Source organism: Ranitomeya variabilis, chromosome 3, assembly GCF_051348905.1.
Source record: "Ranitomeya variabilis isolate aRanVar5 chromosome 3, aRanVar5.hap1, whole genome shotgun sequence".
NCBI lineage: Eukaryota > Metazoa > Chordata > Amphibia > Anura > Dendrobatidae > Ranitomeya > Ranitomeya variabilis.
This window is the reverse complement of record NC_135234.1, coordinates 652,261,037-652,282,015: the sequence shown is the minus strand read 5'-3', so window position 1 is coordinate 652,282,015 and position 20,979 is coordinate 652,261,037. Positions and strand designations below refer to the sequence as shown.

At 44.3% G+C, this 20,979-nt stretch overlaps 1 protein-coding gene across 2 annotated transcripts in view; it reads left to right on the top strand.

The window, feature by feature from the left end:
- Nucleotides 1-20,019: 20,019 nt before the first annotated feature.
- Nucleotides 20,020-20,979, top strand: part of DCTN2 (dynactin subunit 2) — a 94,576-nt gene continuing 93,616 nt past the window's right edge. The window contains exon 1 of one of the 2 annotated variants that reach the window (XM_077297743.1): nucleotides 20,020-20,304. In XM_077297743.1, the coding sequence (XP_077153858.1) occupies nucleotides 20,269-20,304 (36 nt within the window). In that variant the 5' untranslated portion in view covers nucleotides 20,020-20,268. The remainder of the gene's footprint in view (nucleotides 20,305-20,979) is intronic. The other variant, XM_077297744.1, reaches the window with a different exon arrangement.

The window sequence follows — 20,979 nt, the reverse complement described above, 5'->3', positions numbered from 1 at the left end:
AAGTAACATTTCCCACATGTCTACTTTACATCAGCACAATTTTGGAACCAACATTTTTTTTTGTTAGGGAGTTATAAGGGTTAAAAGTTGACCAGCAATTTCTCATTTTTACAACACCATTTTTTTTTAGGGACCACATCTCATATGAAGTCATTTTGAAGGATCTATATGATACAAAGTACCCAAGTGTGACACCATTCTAAAAACTGCACCCCTCAAGGTGCTCAAAACCACATTCAAGAAGTTGATTAACCCTTCAGGTGTTTCACAGGAATTTTTGGAATGTTTAAATAAAAATAAACATTTAACTTTTTTTACACAAAAAATTTACTTCAGATCCAATTTGTTTTATTTTACTAAGGGTAACAGGAGAAAATGGACCCCAAAAGTTGTTGTACAATTTGTACTGAGTACGCCGATACCCCATATGTGGGGGTAAACCACTGTTTGGGCGCATGGCAGAGCTTGGAAGGGAAGAAGCGCCATTTGACTTTTCAATGCAAAATTGACTGGAATTGAGATGGGATGTCATGTTGCGTTTGAAGAGCCCCTGATGTGCCTAAACATTGAAAACCCCAACAAGTAACACCATTTTGGAAAGTGGACCCCCTAAGGAACTTATCTAGATGTGTGGTGAGCACTTTGACCCATTAAGTGATTCACAGAAGTTTACAATGCAGAGCCGTAAAAATAAAAAATCATATTTTTTCACAAAAAAAGATTTTTCGCCCCCAATTTTTTATTTTCCCAAGGGTAAGAGAAGAAATTGGACTCCAAAAGTTGTTGTACATTTGTCCTGAGTACGCTGATACCCGATATGTGGGGGGGAACCACCGTTTGGGCGCATGGGAGAGCTTGGAAGGGAAGGAGCGCCATTTGGAATGCAGACTTAGATGGAATGGTCTGCAGGCGTCACATTGCATTTGCAGAGCCCCTAATGTACCTAAACTATAGAAACCCCCCACAAGTGACACCATATTGGAAACTAGACCCCCCAAGGAACTTATCTAGATTGTTGTGAGAACTTTGAACCCCCAAGTGTTTCACTACAGTTTATAACGCAGAGCCGTGAAAATAAAGATCCTTTTTTTTCCACAAAAACTGTTTTTTAGCCCCCAGTTTTGTATTTTTCCAAGGGAAACAGTGTAAATTGAACCCCAAAAGTTGTTGTCCATATTGTCCTGAGTACGATGATACCCAATATGTGGGAGGGAACCACCGTTTGGGCGCATGGCAGAGCTCGGAAGGGAAGGAGCGCCATTTGGAATGCAGACTTAGATGGATTGGTGTTGTGAATTTGCTTTTTGCTCCCTCTAGTGGTTACTAGTTTTTTGACTCTGGTTTTTCTGTCATTCCTTTTATCCGCACCTGGGTCGTTAGTTAGGGGTGTTGCTATATAAGCTCCCTAGACCTTCAGTTCTATGCCTGGCAACGTAGTTATCAGAGCTAGTCTGCTGTGCTCTTGTCTACTGATCCTGGTTCCAGTTATATCAGCTAAGTCTGCCTTTTGCTTTTTGCTATTTGTTTTGGTTTTGTATTTTTGTCCAGCTTGTTCCAAATCTATATCCTGACCTTTGCTGGAAGCTCTAGGGGGCTGGTGTTCTCCCCCCGGACCGTTAGACGGTTCGGGGGTTCTTGAATTTCCAGTGTGGATTTTGATAGGGTTTTTGTTGACCATATAAGTTACCTTTCTTTATTCTGCTATCAGTAAGCGGGCCTCTCTGTGCTAAACCTGGTTCATTTCTGTGTTTGTCATTTCCTCTTACCTCACCGTTATTATTTGTGGGGGGCTTCTATCCAGCTTTGGGGTCCCCTTCTCTGGAGGCAAGAAAGGTCTTTTGTTTTCCTCTACTAGGGGTAGCTAGATTCTCCGGCTGGAGCGTGTCATCTAGAATCAACGTAGGAATGATCCCCGGCTACTTCTAGTGTTGGCGTTAGGAGTAGATATATGGTCAACCCAGTTACCACTGCCCTATGAGCTGGATTTTTGTATTCTGCAGACTTCCACGTACCTCTGAGACCCTCGCCATTGGGGTCATAACAGTTTGCCAGGCCTAGAACTACTGTTATGACCCCAATGGCGAGGGTCTCAGAGGTACGTGGAAGTCTGCAGAATACAAAAATCCAGCTCATAGGGCAGTGGTAACTGGGTTGACCATATATCTACTCCTAACGCCAACACTAGAAGTAGCCGGGGATCATTCCTACGTTGATTCTAGATGACACGCTCCAGCCGGAGAATCTAGCTACCCCTAGTAGAGGAAAACAAAAGACCTTTCTTGCCTCCAGAGAAGGGGACCCCAAAGCTGGATAGAAGCCCCCCACAAATAATAACGGTGAGGTAAGAGGAAATGACAAACACAAAAATGAACCAGGTTTAGCACAGAGAGGCCCGCTTACTGATAGCAGAATAAAGAAAGGTAACTTATATGGTCAACAAAAACCCTATCAAAATCCACACTGGAAATTCAAGAACCCCCGAACCGTCTAACGGTCCGGGGGGAGAACACCAGCCCCCTAGAGCTTCCAGCAAAGGTCAGGATATAGATTTGGAACAAGCTGGACAAAAATACAAAACCAAAACAAATAGCAAAAAGCAAAAGGCAGACTTAGCTGATATAACTGGAACCAGGATCAGTAGACAAGAGCACAGCAGACTAGCTCTGATAACTACGTTGCCAGGCATAGAACTGAAGGTCTAGGGAGCTTATATAGCAACACCCCTAACTAACGACCCAGGTGCGGATAAAAGGAATGACAGAAAAACCAGAGTCAAAAAACTAGTAACCACTAGAGGGAGCAAAAAGCAAATTCACAACAGATTGGTCTGCAGGCGTCACGTTGCATTTGCAGAGCCCCTGATATAACTAAACAGTAGAAACCCCCCACAAGTGACCCCATATTGGAAACTAGACCCCCCAAGGAACTTATCTAGATGTGTTGTGAGAACTTTGAACCCCCAAGTGTTTCACTACAGTTTATAACGCAGAGCCGTAAAAATAAAAATCCTTTTTTTTCCACAAAAACTATTTTTTAGCCCCCAGTTTTGTATTTTTCCAAGGGAAACAGTGTAAATTGAACCCCAAAAGTTGTTATTCAATTTGTCCTGAGTACGATCATACCCAATATGTGGGAGGGAACCACCGTTTGGGCGCATGGCAGAGCTCGGAAGGGAAGGAGCGCCATTTGGAATGCAGACTTAAATGGATTGGTCTGCAGGCGTCACGTTGCATTTGCAGAGCCCCTGATGTAACTAAACAGTAGAAACCCCCCACAAGTGACACCATATTGGAAACTAGACCCCCCAAGGAACTTATCTAGATGTGTTGTGAGAAATTTGAACCCCCAAGTGTTTCACTACAGTTTATAACGCAGAGCCGTGAAAATAAAAATCCTTTTGTTTCCACAAAAACTATTTTTTAGCCCCCAGTTTTATATTTTTTCCAAGGGAAACAGTGTAAATTGAACCCCAAAAGTTGTTGTCCAATTTGTCCTGAGTACGATGATACCCAATATGTGGGGGGGGAACCACCGATTGGGCGCATGGCACAGCTCGGAAGGGAAGGAGCGCCATTTGGAATGCAGACTTAGATGGATTGGTCTGCAGGCCTCACGTTGCATTTGCAGAGCCCCTGATGTAACTAAACAGTAGAAACCCCCCACAAGTGACCCCATATTGGAAACTAGACCCCCCAAGGAACTTATCTAGATGTGTTGTGAGAACTTTGAATCCCCAACTGTTTCACTACAGTTTATAATGCAGAGCCGTGAAAATAAAAAATATTTTTTTTTTACACAAAAATTATTTTTTAGCCCCCAGTTTTGTATTTTCCCAAGGGTAACAGGAGAAATTGGACCCCAAAAGTTGTTGTCCAATGTGTCCTGAGTACGCTGATACCCCATATGTTGGGGTAAACCCCTGTTTGGGTGCACGGAAGAGCTCGGAAGGGAAGGAGAACTGTTTTACTTTTTCAATGCAGAATTGGCTGGAATTGAGATTGGACGCCATGTCGCGTTTAAAAAGCTCTAATGTGCCTAAACAGTGAAAAACCCCAATTGTAACTGAAACCCAAACACACCCCTAACCCTAATCCCAACCACATGCCTAACCCCAAACACACCCCTAACCCCAACACACCCCTAACCCTAATCCCAACCCTAACCACACCCCTAACTCCAACACACCCCTAACCCGAACTTTAGCCCCAGCCGTAACCCTAACTTTAGCCCCAACCCTAACTGTAGCCCTAACCCTAGCCTCAACCTTAACCCTAGCCCCAACCCTAACCCCAACCCTAAACCTAGCCCTAGTTCTAACCCTAGCCCTAACCCTAGCCCTAACCCTAGCCCTAACCCTAGCCCTCACCCTAGCCCTAACCCTAGCCTTAACCCTAATGGGAAAATGGAAATAAATACATTTTTTTATTTTATTATTTTTCCCTAACTAAGGGGGTCATGAAGGGGGGTTGATTTACTTTTATAGCTTTTTTTTTAGCAGATTTTTATGATTGACAGCTGTCACACACTAAAAGACGCTTTTTATTGCAAAAAATAGTTTTTGCATCTCCACATTTTGAGAGCTATAATTTTTTAATATTTTGGTCCACAGAGTCATGTGAGGTCTTGTTTTTTGCGGGACGAGTTGACGTTTTTATTGGTAATATTTTCGGGCACGTGACTTTTTTTGATCGCTTTTTATTCCGATTTTTGTGAGGCAGAATGACCAAAAACCAGCTATTCATGAATTTCTTTTGGGGGGGCGTTTATACCGTTCTATGTTTGGTAAAATTGATAAAGCAGTTTTATTTTTTAGGTCAAAGCGATTACAGCGATACCTCATTTATATCATTTTTTTATGTTTTGGCGCTTTTATACGATAAAAACTATTTTATAGAAAAAATAATTATTTTTGCATCGCTTTATTCTGAGGACTATAACTTTTTCATTTTTTTGCTGATGATGCTGTATCATGGCTAGTTTTTTGTGGGACAAGATGACGTTTTCAGCGGTACCATGGTTATTTATATCCGTATTTTTGATCGCGTGTTATTTCACTTTTTGTTTGGCAGTATGATAAGAAACCGTTGCTTTTTGCCTCGTTTTTTTTTTTTTTTTTACAGTGTTCACTGAAGGGTTAACTAGCGGGACAGTTTTATAAGTCGGGTCGTTACGGACACGGCGATACTAAATATGTGTACTTTTTTATTTTTTTATTTATTTAGATAAAGAAATGTATTTATGGGAACAATATTTTTTTTTCTTTATTTAGGAATTATTTATTATATATTTTTTTACATTATCACATTGTCCCGGGGGGGACATCACTATATCACTATATAGTGACAGTATAGTGACAGATCGCTGATCTGACACTTTGCAGAGCACTCTGTCAGATCAGCTATCTGACATGCACTGCTGCAGGCTTACCAGCGCCTGCTCTGAGCAGGCGCATGTAAGCCACCTCCCTGCAGGACCCGGAAGTAGCCCCACGGCCATTTTGGATCCGGGGCCTGCAGGGAGGAGACGCTCGGTACAAGGTGAGCAGATCGCCTTGTACCGAGGGTCTCAGGGAAGCATGCAGGAAGCTCCCTCCCTGCGCGATGCTTCCCTATGCCCCCGGAATGCTGCTGTCATGTTTGATTGCAGTGTGTCGGGGGTTAATGTGCGGAGGCGGTCTGTGACTGCTCCTGGCACATAGTGCCGATGTCAGCTGCGATAGCTAACACCCGGCCGTGATCGGACACGCTCCCCCCGTGAGCGCTGCTGATCGGTGATGACGAACTATCCTCGACGGGATAGTAGGTCATATGGGATTAAGGGGTTAACATCTATAGGATTAGTAATGGATAGGTGTCTTATTGACACCTCCATCACTAAGCTGGCTTGATGTCATCTTACAATACAAAGGTGACATTAACCCCCTATTACCCTATATGCCACCACTACAGGGCAGTGGGAAGAGAGAGGCTAAGTTCCAGAATTAATAATTTCTTCAAAGGGAGATTTGTAGTTAAAATTCTGTGCTGCCGCTAAGGTGAATTTCAGGAGAGTATAGTTGATTCACAGTGGTTTTATTCAACGCGTTTCAGGGGTCTCATGCCCCCTTCATCAGGAAATACCACACCTGGTTATCAACAAGGCGACCTTCCCCTTATACCTCAGGTATCATATTAGCTTAGATGCCCAACAACGGTCGCCTTGTCGGGCTGCTGGGCATGCATGAATTGGCCAAATTATTTTGTTTGTTATGTATAGGCTACTCTTAGTTTGTACTTGTACACACCAGTTTTCTGTTTTGGAAGGGACAGTCAGTCTTTTGATATTTGTTTTCACCATCGTGGTCCGGCCAAATTTTACAATTCTGATCAGTGTCACTTTATTTGGTAATAACTCTGGAACGCTTCAACGTATCCCACTGACGCTTTTTTTTAAGACATATTGTACTTCATGATAGTGGAAAATTGTGTTCCATATGACTTGCTAAAAAAATTGCTTGTTAAAAATTTTAAATTTGGCAAAAATTTTGCAATTACAAAACTTTTATTTTTTATTTCCCACATGTCAACTTTACATCAGCGCAGTTTTTGAAACATAATTTTTTTTCTGTTAGGAATTTATAAGGGTTAAAAGTTGACCAGCAATCTCTCATTTTTCCAACAAAATTTACAAAACCATTTTTTAGGGACCACACTATAATTGAAGTGACTTTGAGGGGCCTCTATGACAGAAAATACCCAAAATTTACACTATTCTAAAAACTGCATCCCTCAAGGTGCTCAAAACCACATTCAAGAAGTGTATTAACCTTTCAGGTGCTTCACAGGAATTAATGGAATGTGGAAGAAAAAAAATAAACATTTTACTTTTTTCACAAAATTTTTCCTTAAGACCCAATTTCTTTTATTTCACAAGGGTAACAGGAGAAAATGAACCCCAAAATGGGTTGTGCAATTTCTCCTGAGCACGCTGATAACCCATATTTGGGGGAAAACTACTGTTTGACTGCACGAAAGGGCTCGGATAGGAAGGAGAGCCATTTGGCTTTTTGAATACAAAATTTGCTGGAATCATTAGCGGAGGCCATGTCGCGTTTGAAGTACATTTTGATTTGCATAAACAGTGGAAACCTTCCAAAAAGTGAACCCATTTTAGAAATTTGACCCCTCAAGGAATGTATCTAGATGTGTGGTGAGCACCTTGAACCTCCAGATGCTTCACAGAGGTTTATAACGTTGAGTTGTGAAAATAAAAAATTACTTTTTTCACACAATTTGTTTTATTTTCACAAGAGTAACAGGAGAAATTGCACCATGCAATTTGTTTTGCAATTTCTCCTAAATACAACATACCCCATATGTGGCCATGTCACATTGGCAGTGCCTCTGAGTTGCCAGAACAGCAGAAACCCCCCCATAAGTCATTTTACAAACTACACCTCTCTATAAATTCATCTAGGGGTGCAGTGATCATATTGACACCACATGCGCCTCACAGAAATTTATACCATTGAGAGGTGAAGAAAGAATAATTACATTTTTACCACTAAAATGTTGTTTTAGCCCCAAATCTTTATAAGGGCTAATAGGAAAAAATGGACCTCTCAGTTTGTTATGCAATTTCTCATGAGAATGCCAGTTTGTACTACTACTACTTTTGACGCACAGTGCAAAACTCAGAAGGGAAGAAACGCCATAATTTAGTGCAGATTTTACTGTTATGGTTTGCGGGTGCCATGACCCACTGGGGAGCCCCTGAGGTGCCAGAAGAGCAGAACCCCCCCATAAGTGACCCCATTTTAACTGTACCGCTCAATTAATTCATCTAAGGGTGCAGTGAACTTATTGACACCACAGGTGTGTCAAATAATTTTATACCATTATTATAAAAAAAAAGTTGTTTTAACCCCAGAGTTTATATTTTCACAAAAGTAAATGGGTAAAAATGGCACCAACATTTGCCCCACAATTTCTGCTGAGTGTGGAAATACCCCATATATGGCTGTGCAGTACTGCTTAGCCACATGGCGAGACTCGGAGGTGACAGAGCGATTTGCCTCCTGGAGTGCAGATTTTTCCAGTAAAATTTGCTGACTCTATATACAGAGCCCCTAAGTGCTGAAAGAGCAGAATACCCCCCTCAAGTGACCCCATTCTGGAAATTATACCTCTTTTGGAATTTATCTACAGATATCATGATAATTTTGACTCCATGGATGTTTTCCAGAAACAAGCAGCAGTGGATGTTGCTGAGTGAAAATTTCAAACTGCCGATGTAGTGACCAGTACATTGCAGTCACCAGTACTTTGTAGTCACCAATACGTTGTAGTGCCCAGCTAATGGTTTTGGACACACGCACCCGTAAATTACGTGGGCTCTCATCGCTACAGAAATGCAAAACAGATGGATGCTAATTGTGGTTTAGGCACATTAAGGGGCTCTGAAAGGAAGGAGGCATTTGGATTTGGGAACGTAGAATTTGCTGAATTTCTTTTGCAGAGTGCAGGATAAATGTCAGCCGAGCCTTAGGCTACGTTCACAAGTTGCGTTTTTTTTTTCCACAGGCAAAATCTGCTCTCGTGGCAACAAAGAAGCTGCTTAAAAAAGCATCAGTAGCTTAGCTACCGGGGTTGCAGAGGGTGCGGTCGCCCTGGGCACCGTGCTCTGAGTGGGCCCACCCGGAGCTACGCTACTTTAACTGTATTGTCCTGCACATTGCGCTAATACAGTTACATTCTGGGGCAGAGCAGGGAGAATCGATCTCCCTGCTGTGCCACCAGGCCGCTATGGGGCCCCTGAGCAGGTGGGGGGGGCCCGGTGCCAGAAGTGGGTCACCCATCATCGCAGGTTCAACTGTAATGGCATCTAGCCGAAACAGCTGACCGCATTGATGAGAGGAGAGTTACGCTCCATCTCCCATCATCCCCCTGTCAGTGTCAGTGGGCACGATGACATCACTACTCAGCACCTGCGGTCCGGAGATGAGCGGGAGCTTGGAGCAGCGGAGGAACCAGGAGGAAGAGAGGTGAGTATTTATTTTTTATGAGGCTGCATTACACTATAGAGGCTGTCTATGGGGGTGCATTACACTATAGACGCTGCCTATGGGGCTGCATTACACTATAGAGTCTGACTATGGGGTGCATTACACTATAGAGGCTGCCTATGGGGCTGCATTATACTATAGAGTCTGCCTGTGGGAAATGCATTATACAATATAGAGTCTGCCTATGGGGAGTACATTATATGGAGACCTATGGGGAGTGCATTATACTATATAGAGTCTGCCTATAGGGAATGCGTTATGCAATATAGAGTCTCACTATGCGGACTGCATTATACAATATAGAGTCTTCTTATGGGGAGTGCATTATACTATATGGAGAGTGCATTATACTATATAGAGTCTGCCTATGGGGAGTGCATTATACAATATAGAATCCTGCCTATGGGGAGTGCATTATACTATATGGAGACCTATGGGGAGTGCATTATACTATATTGAGGACTATCTTGTGCATTATACTATATGAAGGCTATCTAGGGGTCCATCAAACAGTGTGAAAACTACAGTGATGGGTGTTGTGGATTCTGTTTGCGGGCTCCCTCTGGTGGTTACTGCTGGTACTGGGTGACTTTGGTGGGTTGCGGCCTTTGGTTTCCATCTGTCCATCAGAGGCTGGGTGTTTCCTATTTTACCTGGCCTCTCTGCCATTTCCCTTGCCGGCTATCAATGTGTTCAGATGTGCTCTGTTTGGTTCCTGCCTACCTGCTCCCAGATCTTTCAGGATAAGCTAAGTGCTGATTTTCAGTTGTTTGGTTTTTTGTCCAGCTTGCTTAGAATGTCTCTTTGTTAGCTGGTTGCTCTAGTGGACTGAGGTTCTCCCCATGTGCCATGAGTTGGCACATGGGTTCTTGTAATCTCAGGATGTTTTTTTTTTTATTAGGGTTTTTTGCTGACCGCTCAGTCCCCTTTTGTGTCATTCTGCTTTCTAGTTTTCAGCGGGCCTCTATTTGCTAAAGCTATATACATCATCTCTATGTATGTGCCTTCCTCTCATTTCACCGTCAATACATGTGGGGGGCAACTATATCTTTGGGGTTAATTCCTCTGGAGGCAAGTGAGGTCTTTGTTTTCTCTGCAGTACTAGTTAGCTCTTAGGCTGGTGCGTGGCGTCTAGAACCAACGTAGGCACGCTCCCTGGCTATCTCTAGTTGCGTTTGTCAGGCGTAGGGCAGCGGTCAGCCCAGGTTCCATCACCCTAGAGCTCGTCCGATATTTATTATACTTTGCTTATCCTGTGCTATCCCTAGCCATTGGGGATTCATGACAGTATAGCCGGCCCACAAAGTGTTAATTGTTTGGGCTGAAGCAGGAGGAAAAGAAGTGTTCAAGGAAAATTTTTTTTATTTTTTATTTTTTTTTTCCCTCAGAGTTTTGCTGCCTAGCCCTTAATTGCTGTCTAGCTGCTTCTTACCTCCTCTTAACCCTTGAATGGCTCTGATCTTAGCTGTTTATCATGGATGTCCAGAGTTTGGCTTCCAGCCTGAGTAATCTCGCGGCAAAGGTTCAAAACATACAGGATTTCGTTGTTCACACTCCCATGTCTGAACCTAGAATTCCTATTCCAGAGTTTTTTTCTGGAGATAGATCTACCTTCCTGAATTTCAGGAACAATTGTAAATTGTTTCTCTCTTTGAAATCTCGCTCCTCTGGAGACCCTGCTCAACAGGTCAAGATTGTTATATCGTTCCTACGGGGCGACCCTCAGAATTGGGCATTTGCATTGGCACCAGGGGATCCTGCATTGCTCAGTGTGGATGCGTTTTTTCTGGCATTGGGATTGCTCTATGAGGAACCTAACCTAGAGATTCAGGCTGAAAAGGCTTTATTGGCCCTCTCTCAGGGGCATGATGAAGCGGAAATATATTGTCGGAAATTTCGGAAATGGTCGGTGCTTACTCAGTGGAATGAGTGCGCCCTGGCTGCAAACTTCAGAAATGGTCTTTCTGAGGCCATTAAGGATATTATGGTGGGGTTCCCTGCGCCTACAGGTCTGAATGAGTCTATGGCTATGGCCATTCAGATTGATCGGCGTTTACGGGAGCGCAAACCCGTGCACCAGTTGGCGGTGTCTTCTGAACAGGCACCTGAGACTATGCAATGTGATAGAATTCAGTCCAGAAGTGAACGGCAAAATTATAGGCGGAAAAATGGTTTGTGTTTTTAGTGTGGTGATTCAGCTCATGTTATATCAGCATGCTCTAAACGCACAAAAAGGGTTGATAAATCTTTTGCCATTGATACTCTGCAGTCTAAGTTCATTTTGTCTGTGACTCTGATTTTTTCACTGTCTTCCATTTCCGTCGATGCCTATGTGGATTCAGGCGCTGCCCTGAGTCTTATGGATTGGTCATTTGCTAAACGCTGCGGTTTTAGTCTAGAGCCTCTGGAAGTTCCTATTCCTCTGAAAGGAATTGATTCTACACCATTGGCTATGAATAAACCGCAGTATTGGACACAAGTGACCATGCGCATGACTCCCGTTCATCAGGAGGTGATTCGCTTCCTTGTACTGTATAATTTACATGATGTACTAGTGCTTGGTCTGCCATGGTTACAAACTCATAATCCTGTCCTGGACTGGAAAACAATGTCTGTGCTAAGCTGGGGATGTCACGGGATTCATGATGATGCACCTCCGATTTCTATAGCTTCATCTACTCCTTCGGAGGTCCCTGCGTTTTTGTCGGATTATAGGGATGTTTTTGAGGAGCCTAAGCTCAATTCGCTCCCTCCCCATAGAGAGTGTGACTGTGCTATAGAATTGATTCCTGGCAGTAAGTTCCCTAAGGGTCGTTTATTTAATCTGTCACTGCCAGAGCATACTGCTATGCGGAATTATATTAAGGAGTCCTTGGAAAAGGGACATATTCGTCCATCTTCGTCCCCTCTGGGAGCAGTTTTTTTTTTTCGTGGCAAAAAAAGATGGTTCCCTGAGGCCTTGTATAGATTATCGCCTTCTGAATAAGATTACAGTCAAATACCAGTATCCATTGCCATTATTTACTGATTTGTTTGCTCGCATTAAGGGGGCTAGGTGGTTCACTAAAATAGATCTTCGTGGTGCGTATAATCTGGTGCGGATAAAACAGGGTGATGAGTGGAAAACCGCATTTAATACGCCTGAGGGCCATTTTGAGTATTTGGTAATGCCTTTTGGACTCTCCAATGCTCCGTCAGTCTTTCAGTCCTTTATGCACAATATTTTCCGTGAATATCTGGATAAGTTTATGATTGTGTATTTGGATGATATTTTGGTGTTTTCTGATGACTGGGAGTCTCATGTTCTACAGGTCAGGAAGGTGTTTCAGGTTTTGCGGGCCAATTCTCTGTTTGTGAAGGGCTCAAAGTGTCTCTTCGGAGTCCAGAAGATTTCTTTTTTGGGGTACATTTTTTCTCCTTCTACTATTGAGATGGATCCCGTTAAGGTTCAGGCTATTTGTGACTGGACACAACCTACATCTGTTAAGAGCCTTCAGAAGTTCTTGGGGTTTGCTAATTTTTATCGTCGGTTCATTGCTAATTTTTCCAGTATTGTTAAACCTTTGACTGATTTGACTAAAAAGGGTGCTGATGTTGCTGATTGGTCTCCTGCGGCCGTGGAGGCCTTTCGGGAACTTAAGCGCCGGTTTTCTTCTGCTCCTGTGTTGTGTCAACCAGATGTTTCACTTCCTTTCCAGGTGGAGGTTGATGCTTCCGAGATTGGAGCGGGGGCGGTTTTGTCACAGAGAAGTTCTAATGGCTCGGTGATGAAGCCATGTGCATTCTTCTCTAGAAAATTCTCGCCCGCCGAGCGCAATTATGATGTGGGTAATCGGGAGCTTTTGGCCATGAAGTGGGCATTTGAGGAGTGGCGTCATTGGCTTGAGGGTGCTAAACATCGCGTGGTGGTCTTGACTGATCACAAGAATCTCATTTACCTTGAGTCTGCCAGGCGTTTGAATCCTAGACAGGCTCGTTGGTCGTTATTTTTTTCTCGTTTCAATTTCGTGGTTTCATACCTGCCAGGTTCAAAGAATGTGAAGGCAGATGCTCTTTCCAGGAGTTTTGTGCCTGACTCTCCTGGAGACACTGGGCCTGCTGGTATCCTTAGGGATGGAGTAATATTGTCCGCCGTATCCCCAGACTTGCGACGCGCATTGCAGGAGTTTCAGGTGGATAAACCGGATCGATGTCCACCAGAAAGACTGTTTGTTCTGGATGATTGGACCAGTAGAGTCATCTCCGAGGTCCATTCTTCTGTGTTGGCTGGTCATCCTGGAATATTTGGTACAAGAGACTTGGTGGCCAGGTCTTTTTGGTGGCCTTCCTTGTCTAGGGATGTGCGTACCTTTGTGCAGTCTTGTGAAGTGTGTGCTCGAGCTAAGCCTTGCTGTTCACGGGCCAGTGGGTTGTTGTTATCCTTGCCCATCCCGAAGAGGCCTTGGACGCACATTTCCATGGATTTTATTTCTGATCTCCCGGTTTCACAGAAAATGTCCGTTGTCTGGGTTGTGTGTGACCGCTTTTCTAAGATGGTTCATTTGGTGCCCTTGCCTAAGTTGCCCTCCTCCTCTGAGTTGGTTCCTTTGTTTTTTCAGAACGTGGTTCGTTTGCATGGGATTCCGGAGAATATCGTTTCTGACAGGGGATCCCAGTTTGTGTCTAGATTTTGGCGGACGTTTTGTGCCAAGATGGGCATTGATTTGTCTTTCTCGTCTGCATTCCATCCTCAGACGAATGGCCAGACGGAGCGAACTAATCAGACCTTGGAAACTTATTTGAGGTGTTTTGTTTCTGCTGATCAGGATGACTGGGTTGCTTTTTTGCCACTGGCCGAATTTGCTCTTAATAATCGGGCTAGTTCGGCCACGTTGGTCTCTCCTTTTTTTTGTAATTCGGGGTTTCATCCTCGTTTTTCCTCTGGTCAGGTGGAGTCTTCGGATTGTCCTGGAGTGGACGTGGTGGTGGACAGGCTACATCACATTTGGAATCAGGTGGTGGACAATTTGAAGTTATCTCAGGAGAAGACTCAGCAGTTTGCTAATCGCCGTCGCCGCGTGGGTCCCCGACTTCTTGTTGGGGACTTGGTGTGGTTGTCTTCTCGTTTTGTCCCTATGAAGGTCTCTTCTCCGAAGTTCAAGCCTCGGTTCATCGGTCCTTATAGGATCTCGGAGATTCTTAACCCTGTATCTTTCCGTTTGGATCTCCCAGCATCGTTCGCTATTCATAATGTGTTCCATCGGTCGTTGTTGCGGAGGTATGAGGTGCCTGTTGTTCCTTCGGTCGAGCCTCCTGCTCCGGTGCTGGTGGAGGGAGAATTGGAGTATGTTGTTGAAAAGATCTTGGATTCTCGTGTTTCCAGACGCAAACTCCAGTATTTGGTTAAGTGGAAGGGTTATGGTCAGGAGGACAATTCCTGGGTGGTCGCCTCCGATGTTCATGCGACTGATTTGGTCCGCGCCTTCCATAGAGCTCACCCTGATCGCCCTGGGGGTTCTCGTGAGGGTTCGGTGACCCCTCCTCAAGGGGGGGGTACTGTTGTGGATTCTGTTTGCGGGCTCCCTCTGGTGGTTACTGCTGGTACTGGGTGACTTTGGTGGGTTGCGGCCTTTGGTTTCCATCTGTCCATCAGAGGCTGGGTGTTTCCTATTTTACCTGGCCTCTCTGTCATTTCCCTTGCCGGCTATCAATGTGTTCAGATGTGCTCTGTTTGGTTCCTGCCTACCTGCTCCCAGATCTTTCAGGATAAGCTAAGTGCTGATTTTCAGTTGTTTGTTTTTTTGTCCAGCTTGCTTAGAATGTCTCTTTGTTAGCTGGTTGCTCTAGTGGACTGAGGTTCTCCCCATGTGCCATGAGTTGGCACATGGGTTCTTGTAATCTCAGGATGGTTTTTTTTTTATTAGGGTTTTTTGCTGACCGCTCAGTCCCCTTTTGTGTCATTCTGCTTTCTAGTTTTCAGCGGGCCTCTATTTGCTAAAGCTATATACATCATCTCTATGTATGTGCCTTCCTCTCATTTCACCGTCAATACATGTGGGGGGCAACTATATCTTTGGGGTTAATTCCTCTGGAGGCAAGTGAGGTCTTTGTTTTCTCTGCAGTACTAGTTAGCTCTTAGGCTGGTGCGTGGCGTCTAGAACCAACGTAGGCACGCTCCCTGGCTATCTCTAGTTGCGTTTGTCAGGCGTAGGGCAGCGGTCAGCCCAGGTTCCATCACCCTAGAGCTCGTCCGATATTTATTATACTTTGCTTATCCTGTGCTATCCCTAGCCATTGGGGATTCATGACAGATGGGGCCATCATACAGTGTTAGAGCCATCAAACAGTTTTGGAGATATTAAGGGGTCAGTATATATACAATAAGGGGGCATTATACTGTGTATAAGAGAACATCATACTGTGTACAGGGGTGTTGTACAGGGGGGGAGACTCGGGATATTATTAAATGTAAAGTGGCACTTATTGTTATAGGGAAACTCAGGTTATTGTGAGGGTCAAAGGGGCACACACAGGGATTTATTACTTTCTATGGGACAAAGTATGGGGCACTGTTTTCTAGGGCCCTTGCGCCCAGCATTACTATATTATAGAGGGGTGCTGTAGAATTTAGAGGGCACAGAGAACCACACAGCAGGTGCAGTAATAGGGACACATATGGCAGCAGTGACTCATTATTGAGGTATCAGCAGGATGAGGAGTTTGTGCAGGTTGGGAATAGATGGTGACAGTGCTGAAAATGTGAGAAGTGAAATGTGTCTTTGTTGCATTCTATGCAGCCGACTCCTGGCTGGAAGAAGTTGTCATGTCGGTGTGGGCCAGATGGAAAAGATGTGAAAAGTGAACGACTCCATCAGAAAGCGCATCAGCGGTAAGTTACTATCTGTAACTGTACTGTGATCTCTTATATGTTCTGTAGGACTGGTATCTACCATAAGGCGACAATATCCATATTTGCCTTTATATAGAGATTATTTTCAGCAATAGTGTGGTCATCTGCTGAGTCTCTCCTCCGCTATTAGGGTGCTTCACCCAGTTGTAATCAAGGTTACCTGGTTAGGGGCCCACTCAGAAGTTTGTCCCCCCCCCCCCCCCCGAACCAAAACCCTAGCTACGCCTATGAAAAGCAGGTTTTGCTATGTTTTTTTCACTGTATTTTTCATGCTGATACAGTTTAGTGCCTGTTGTTCTGCACCAAAAATACAGCACAACATGATATATGCGTTTTTGCAGCTTTTTTTGTACTTACTGTTTGATTTCTATGGGTGAAAAAACATTGTAAAAATGCTGAAAGAAGTGACACGGTGTAGTTTTCGAAAACGCAGCAGTTTTTCCAACTCAGTCAAGAAAAAAAAAAAACAATGGGTGGGCATGAAGTATCTGAAATCTAATACCATTGCGTGTACTGTAAAACACAGCTTATAATTTGCATTAAAAAAGTAGCAAAAAACGCAACGTGTGAACATAGCCTTAATGTGATCTTTGGGAGACAGAATGAAAAAAAATCAGTAGTAGGTCAAGAATTGGTTTTATGAAGTCATTAGATGACTATTCTTCGGGTCGGTGTGACTACAGCATTACCAGATTTATATTGGGCTTTTTGTGCTTGGCTGCTATCACACTAAAAGACTCTTCTTGCATATCGCCATATTTTGATAGCTATAATTTTTCCCATATTTCTGCCAACAGTCATGTGAGGGCTTGTTTTTTGCGGGACGATCTGACATTTTTATTGGTACCATTTTTAGGCACATTACATTTTTTGATCGCTGTCTATTAGGATTTTTGGGAGGCAGAATGAATAAAAACCAGCAATTCTGGAATTGTTCTTTTTGGATTTTTTTATGCCGTTCTGCTCGTGGTAAAATTGATAAAGCAGCTTTATTCTTTGCGTCAGTACGATTACCGCAATACCTCATTTATACTGTATTTTTATGTTTTCGTCGCTTTTACACAATAAAAACTATTTTATAGAATTAATAATTATTTATGCATCGCTTTATTCTGAGAGATAACTTTTTTATTTTTTTGCTGATGGAGCTGTGTGGCGGCTTGTCTTTTGCGCGTCAAGATTAAGTTTTCAGCGGTAACATTTTCATTTGCATTAGTCTGTTTTATCGTGTTTTATTCCACTTTTTGTTCGCTGATATGATGAGAAAGCATAGTTTCTTATTATTTTATGGTGTTCACTGAACGGGTTTACTAGCGGGACAGTTTTATAGGTTGGGTGGTTATGGAAGTGGCGTTACCAAATATGTGTACTTTTCTAAACATTTGTTTATGAGTACAATATATATATATTTTTTTATTGTTATTGTATAATTTATTTTTATATTTTTACAATTTTTTTTACTTTTTATTTTATTCCTTCTATGGGACTTTCACTTTGAAAGCTCTGATAGCTTACAACGCAGCATGGGCCGCACAGTGGCTCAGTGGTTAGCAGTGTTCCGTCCTGAGTTCAAATCCTACCAAGAACAACATTTGCAAGGAGTTTGTATATTCTCCCCGTGTTTGTGTGGGGTTTTTCCGGTTTCGTTCAACATCGGCATGGGATCAGAGCTGATTCTTTCTGTGAGGTAAAACATTTTGCTGCCTGTTATTAAAGAGAGCCTGTCACCCTCAAAATCGAAGCCCACCAGCATCAGGGCCTTATCTGCAGCATTCTGGAATGCTGTAGATAAGCCCCCGATGTATCCTCAAAGATGAGAAAAAGAGGTTAGATTATACTCACCCAGGGGCGGTCCGGTCCAGCGCCTCCCATCTTCTTACGATGACGTCCTCTTCTTGTCTTCACGCTGCGGCTCCGGCGCAGGCGTACTTTACCTGCCTTGTTGAGGGAAGAGCAAAGTACTGCAGTACGCAGGCGCCGGGCTTCTCTGACCTTTCCTGATGCCTGTGCACTGCAGTACTTTGCTCTGCCCTCAACAGGACAAAGTACGCCTTCGCCAGAGCCGCAGCGTCAAGACAAGAAGAGGACGTCATTGTAAGAAGGTGGGAGGCCCCGGACCGCGACGCCCATCGGATCGGACCGCCCCCCAGGTAAGTATAATCTAACCTCTTTTTCTCATCTTTTAGGATACATCGGGGGCTTATCTACAGCATTCAAGAATGCTGTAGATAAGCCCCTGATGCTGGTGGGCTTAGCTCACCTTCGATTTTGGGGTGACAGCTTCCCTTTAAGCAATGTTTTACTGAGAAATAATAATTTTTGATTCCCGAGCTGTCCTGTCTGTATACTCTTCTGCTTCCTTCCCTGCCCAGGAGCTGTGGTATGATCAGACCATGTCCCTGGACAGTAAGACACAGCCATTACACAGTACACAGCAGGGGCACATTTATAAGATTATCTCAGCACAGGAACATTTTTTTAAACACATCCAATTGTGGAAATTATTATTATTCCAAGATCTATTGATTTAAATGAATTTTGTTTGTGGGAAAACTCCTTCAACTGTGGACATCTTCCCTTTGTCCATCTCCTTATAGGAGTACCGACCCCAATGCATCGACCATCCGTGGCTCTCCGGACCCGAGCGTGGCAGCCCCATAGGAATACTTGCATCTGTCATGCTCTGGTTGGGAGACCTACAGCCAGTCTGTGCATTAGCGTTCGGTGATCTGACCAATTTGCACATCTGAATGAGCCTCAAGTCCATGTGGTTTCCGCTTGGGAGGTTTTGATTTTTTTTTACTGAAAAAATCCACTGCATGCTTGTTTTTTTATCCTGACAAAAATGATGGAACTTGCTGAAATAGCAAATGTAAACCCAACCTAAAGTGGTGCAATGAATAAAACACAATGGAATGGTCACTGAGGGGAACCGCCATGGTTTTGCAGAGTTCTGTTTCCACTCTGAAAACACAGCACAAGGACATAAAAGTGTGAACATGCCATTAAGATCAAGATGCTTGGATAACTGCTCCTATTCATTTCTATAATCTACTCTGCAATTTATATAGTTTTTTCAAGGATTTTTTTTCTAAAGAGGTTTTGAAAGATGATTGGGGTGTAAAGAAACGACGCCATTTATTTTAGGTGGATACTGAGGCAAACCTCAGTATCCACGCACTGTCCAACCTGAAGGCTGCAAACAACAGTTTTCCTAAACAGTAAGGCTACTTTCACACATCAGGTTTTTTGCATCAGGCACAATCCGGCGAATGTTGGAAAAAACGGATCCGGTGCAGATTGTGAAAAACTGATGCGACGGATCAGTTTTTTCAACAGATCCGACTAGCATATCCAGATAATTGCCTCTTCCGATAAGCCTACAACCTGCAGTAACCACCGATCGACCAAACCGCTGCATGACCAGCTCTATCCTCACCTACTGTATTCTCACCCATCCCTTGTAGATATTGAGCCCTCGCGGGCAGGGTCCTCACTGCTCCTGTACCAGTTGTGACTTGTATTGTTCAAGATTAAAAAACGTTGCTATGGACGTTTTTTCCAGAAGCCGGAAACGGCAGATTTTCCAGATCCGGCGAAAACCAGATGAAACGCAATGTCATCCGGCAATTCCCAAGTCTATGGGAAAAAAAACCCGGATCCAGCGGCAACGTTCGCCGGATCCGGTTTTTTGAAATTTAGCCGGATTGAGCCTGATAGCGAAACCTGATGTGTGAAAGTAGCCTTAGCCAACGTTCACACGGTCAGTATTTTTACCTCAGTATTTGTAAGCCAAAACCAGGAGAGGAACAATCTGAGGAAAAGTATAATAGAAACATATGCACCACTTCTGTATTTATCACCCACTCCAGGTTTTAGCTTACAACTACTGAGGTAAAATACTGAACGTGTAAATGTGGCCTACAAGAATGATAAAAATCCTCCAAGAATTCTTAAAAAAATCAATGCAAAAAGCAGGTAAAATAAAGCGTTAAAGGGTAACTAGTGCTTGATCACAATTGCCTTTTCTTTGATGTGTATTCGAATGTGTGCAGAAATTTAAGGGACTTGCTGAACTACATCTCCCGACAAGCACCGCGCCCTGTAATCGCGGACTCGGAGGGTTCTCTCGCGAGAGTTTGGCCTGCCGGTAATTGGTGCTCAGTTAGCGCTCCGGCCGCTGTCCCCGGGCTCCTCGCTGTACGGTGTGCTGTGAGCCGGTCCCCTGCTGACGTATTGCGTGTCCAGCGGCCGGTGTGTCCGTTCTTGGTGCCGGGAGCCATCGTCTTCCTCCTGCCCTGAGCCGCGCCCTGCTGTCAGTGTGTACACCGCAGACATGGCCGATCCCAAATACGCCGACCTGCCGGGCATCGTGAGTAACCAGAGCGGGCCTGAGTGCTGGGTTGTGTCCGCACGGCCGCGTCCTGTCCGCCAGTGCACTGCCCAGACCTGCCATTCCCTGGAGCACCGCGTGCTGGGACTTGTAGTTCTACAGATGGACCCACTGGCCGCTGTACTGGGAGCGCTGAGCTCCAGGACTCTTCATCACATAGCACTAGTGTTATTTTTTCCCAAAATAGCAGGTAATCCCCCAACTGTAGGATCCGGGACCCTCAGCGCTCTGCAGACCCCCATCTTAGGTGCACAGTGTCGGCCCCTGCGCCATTCATTGACTATAGGACTGGCGGAGAGGGCAGAGTACAGCGGTGTCGGCATTCCCAGCAGTCCCATAGACCGTGAGCGGAGCTGTGCCAGTGCAAGATGGGGTCTGCAGGGCGCTGGGGTCCTATAACCTGCAGTTTGGGGAATAACCCAGGAATTGGCAAAAAATTAGTCTAAAAGGTAGAAAAAAAATCAGCCTCACTACCTCAGTAAAGTCCTTTGCTCCAGCGCCACCAGTCTCTGCGTGCGTGACCACTAGAGATGGGCGAACCTGAACAGTGAAGTTCTGCGTCTGTTCCAAACCCCTCCTGTTCAGGCACGGACCCCGAACACGGACTTCTCCAGGAACTCCGTGTTACTGTTCAGGTTCGGCTGCCCGAACACC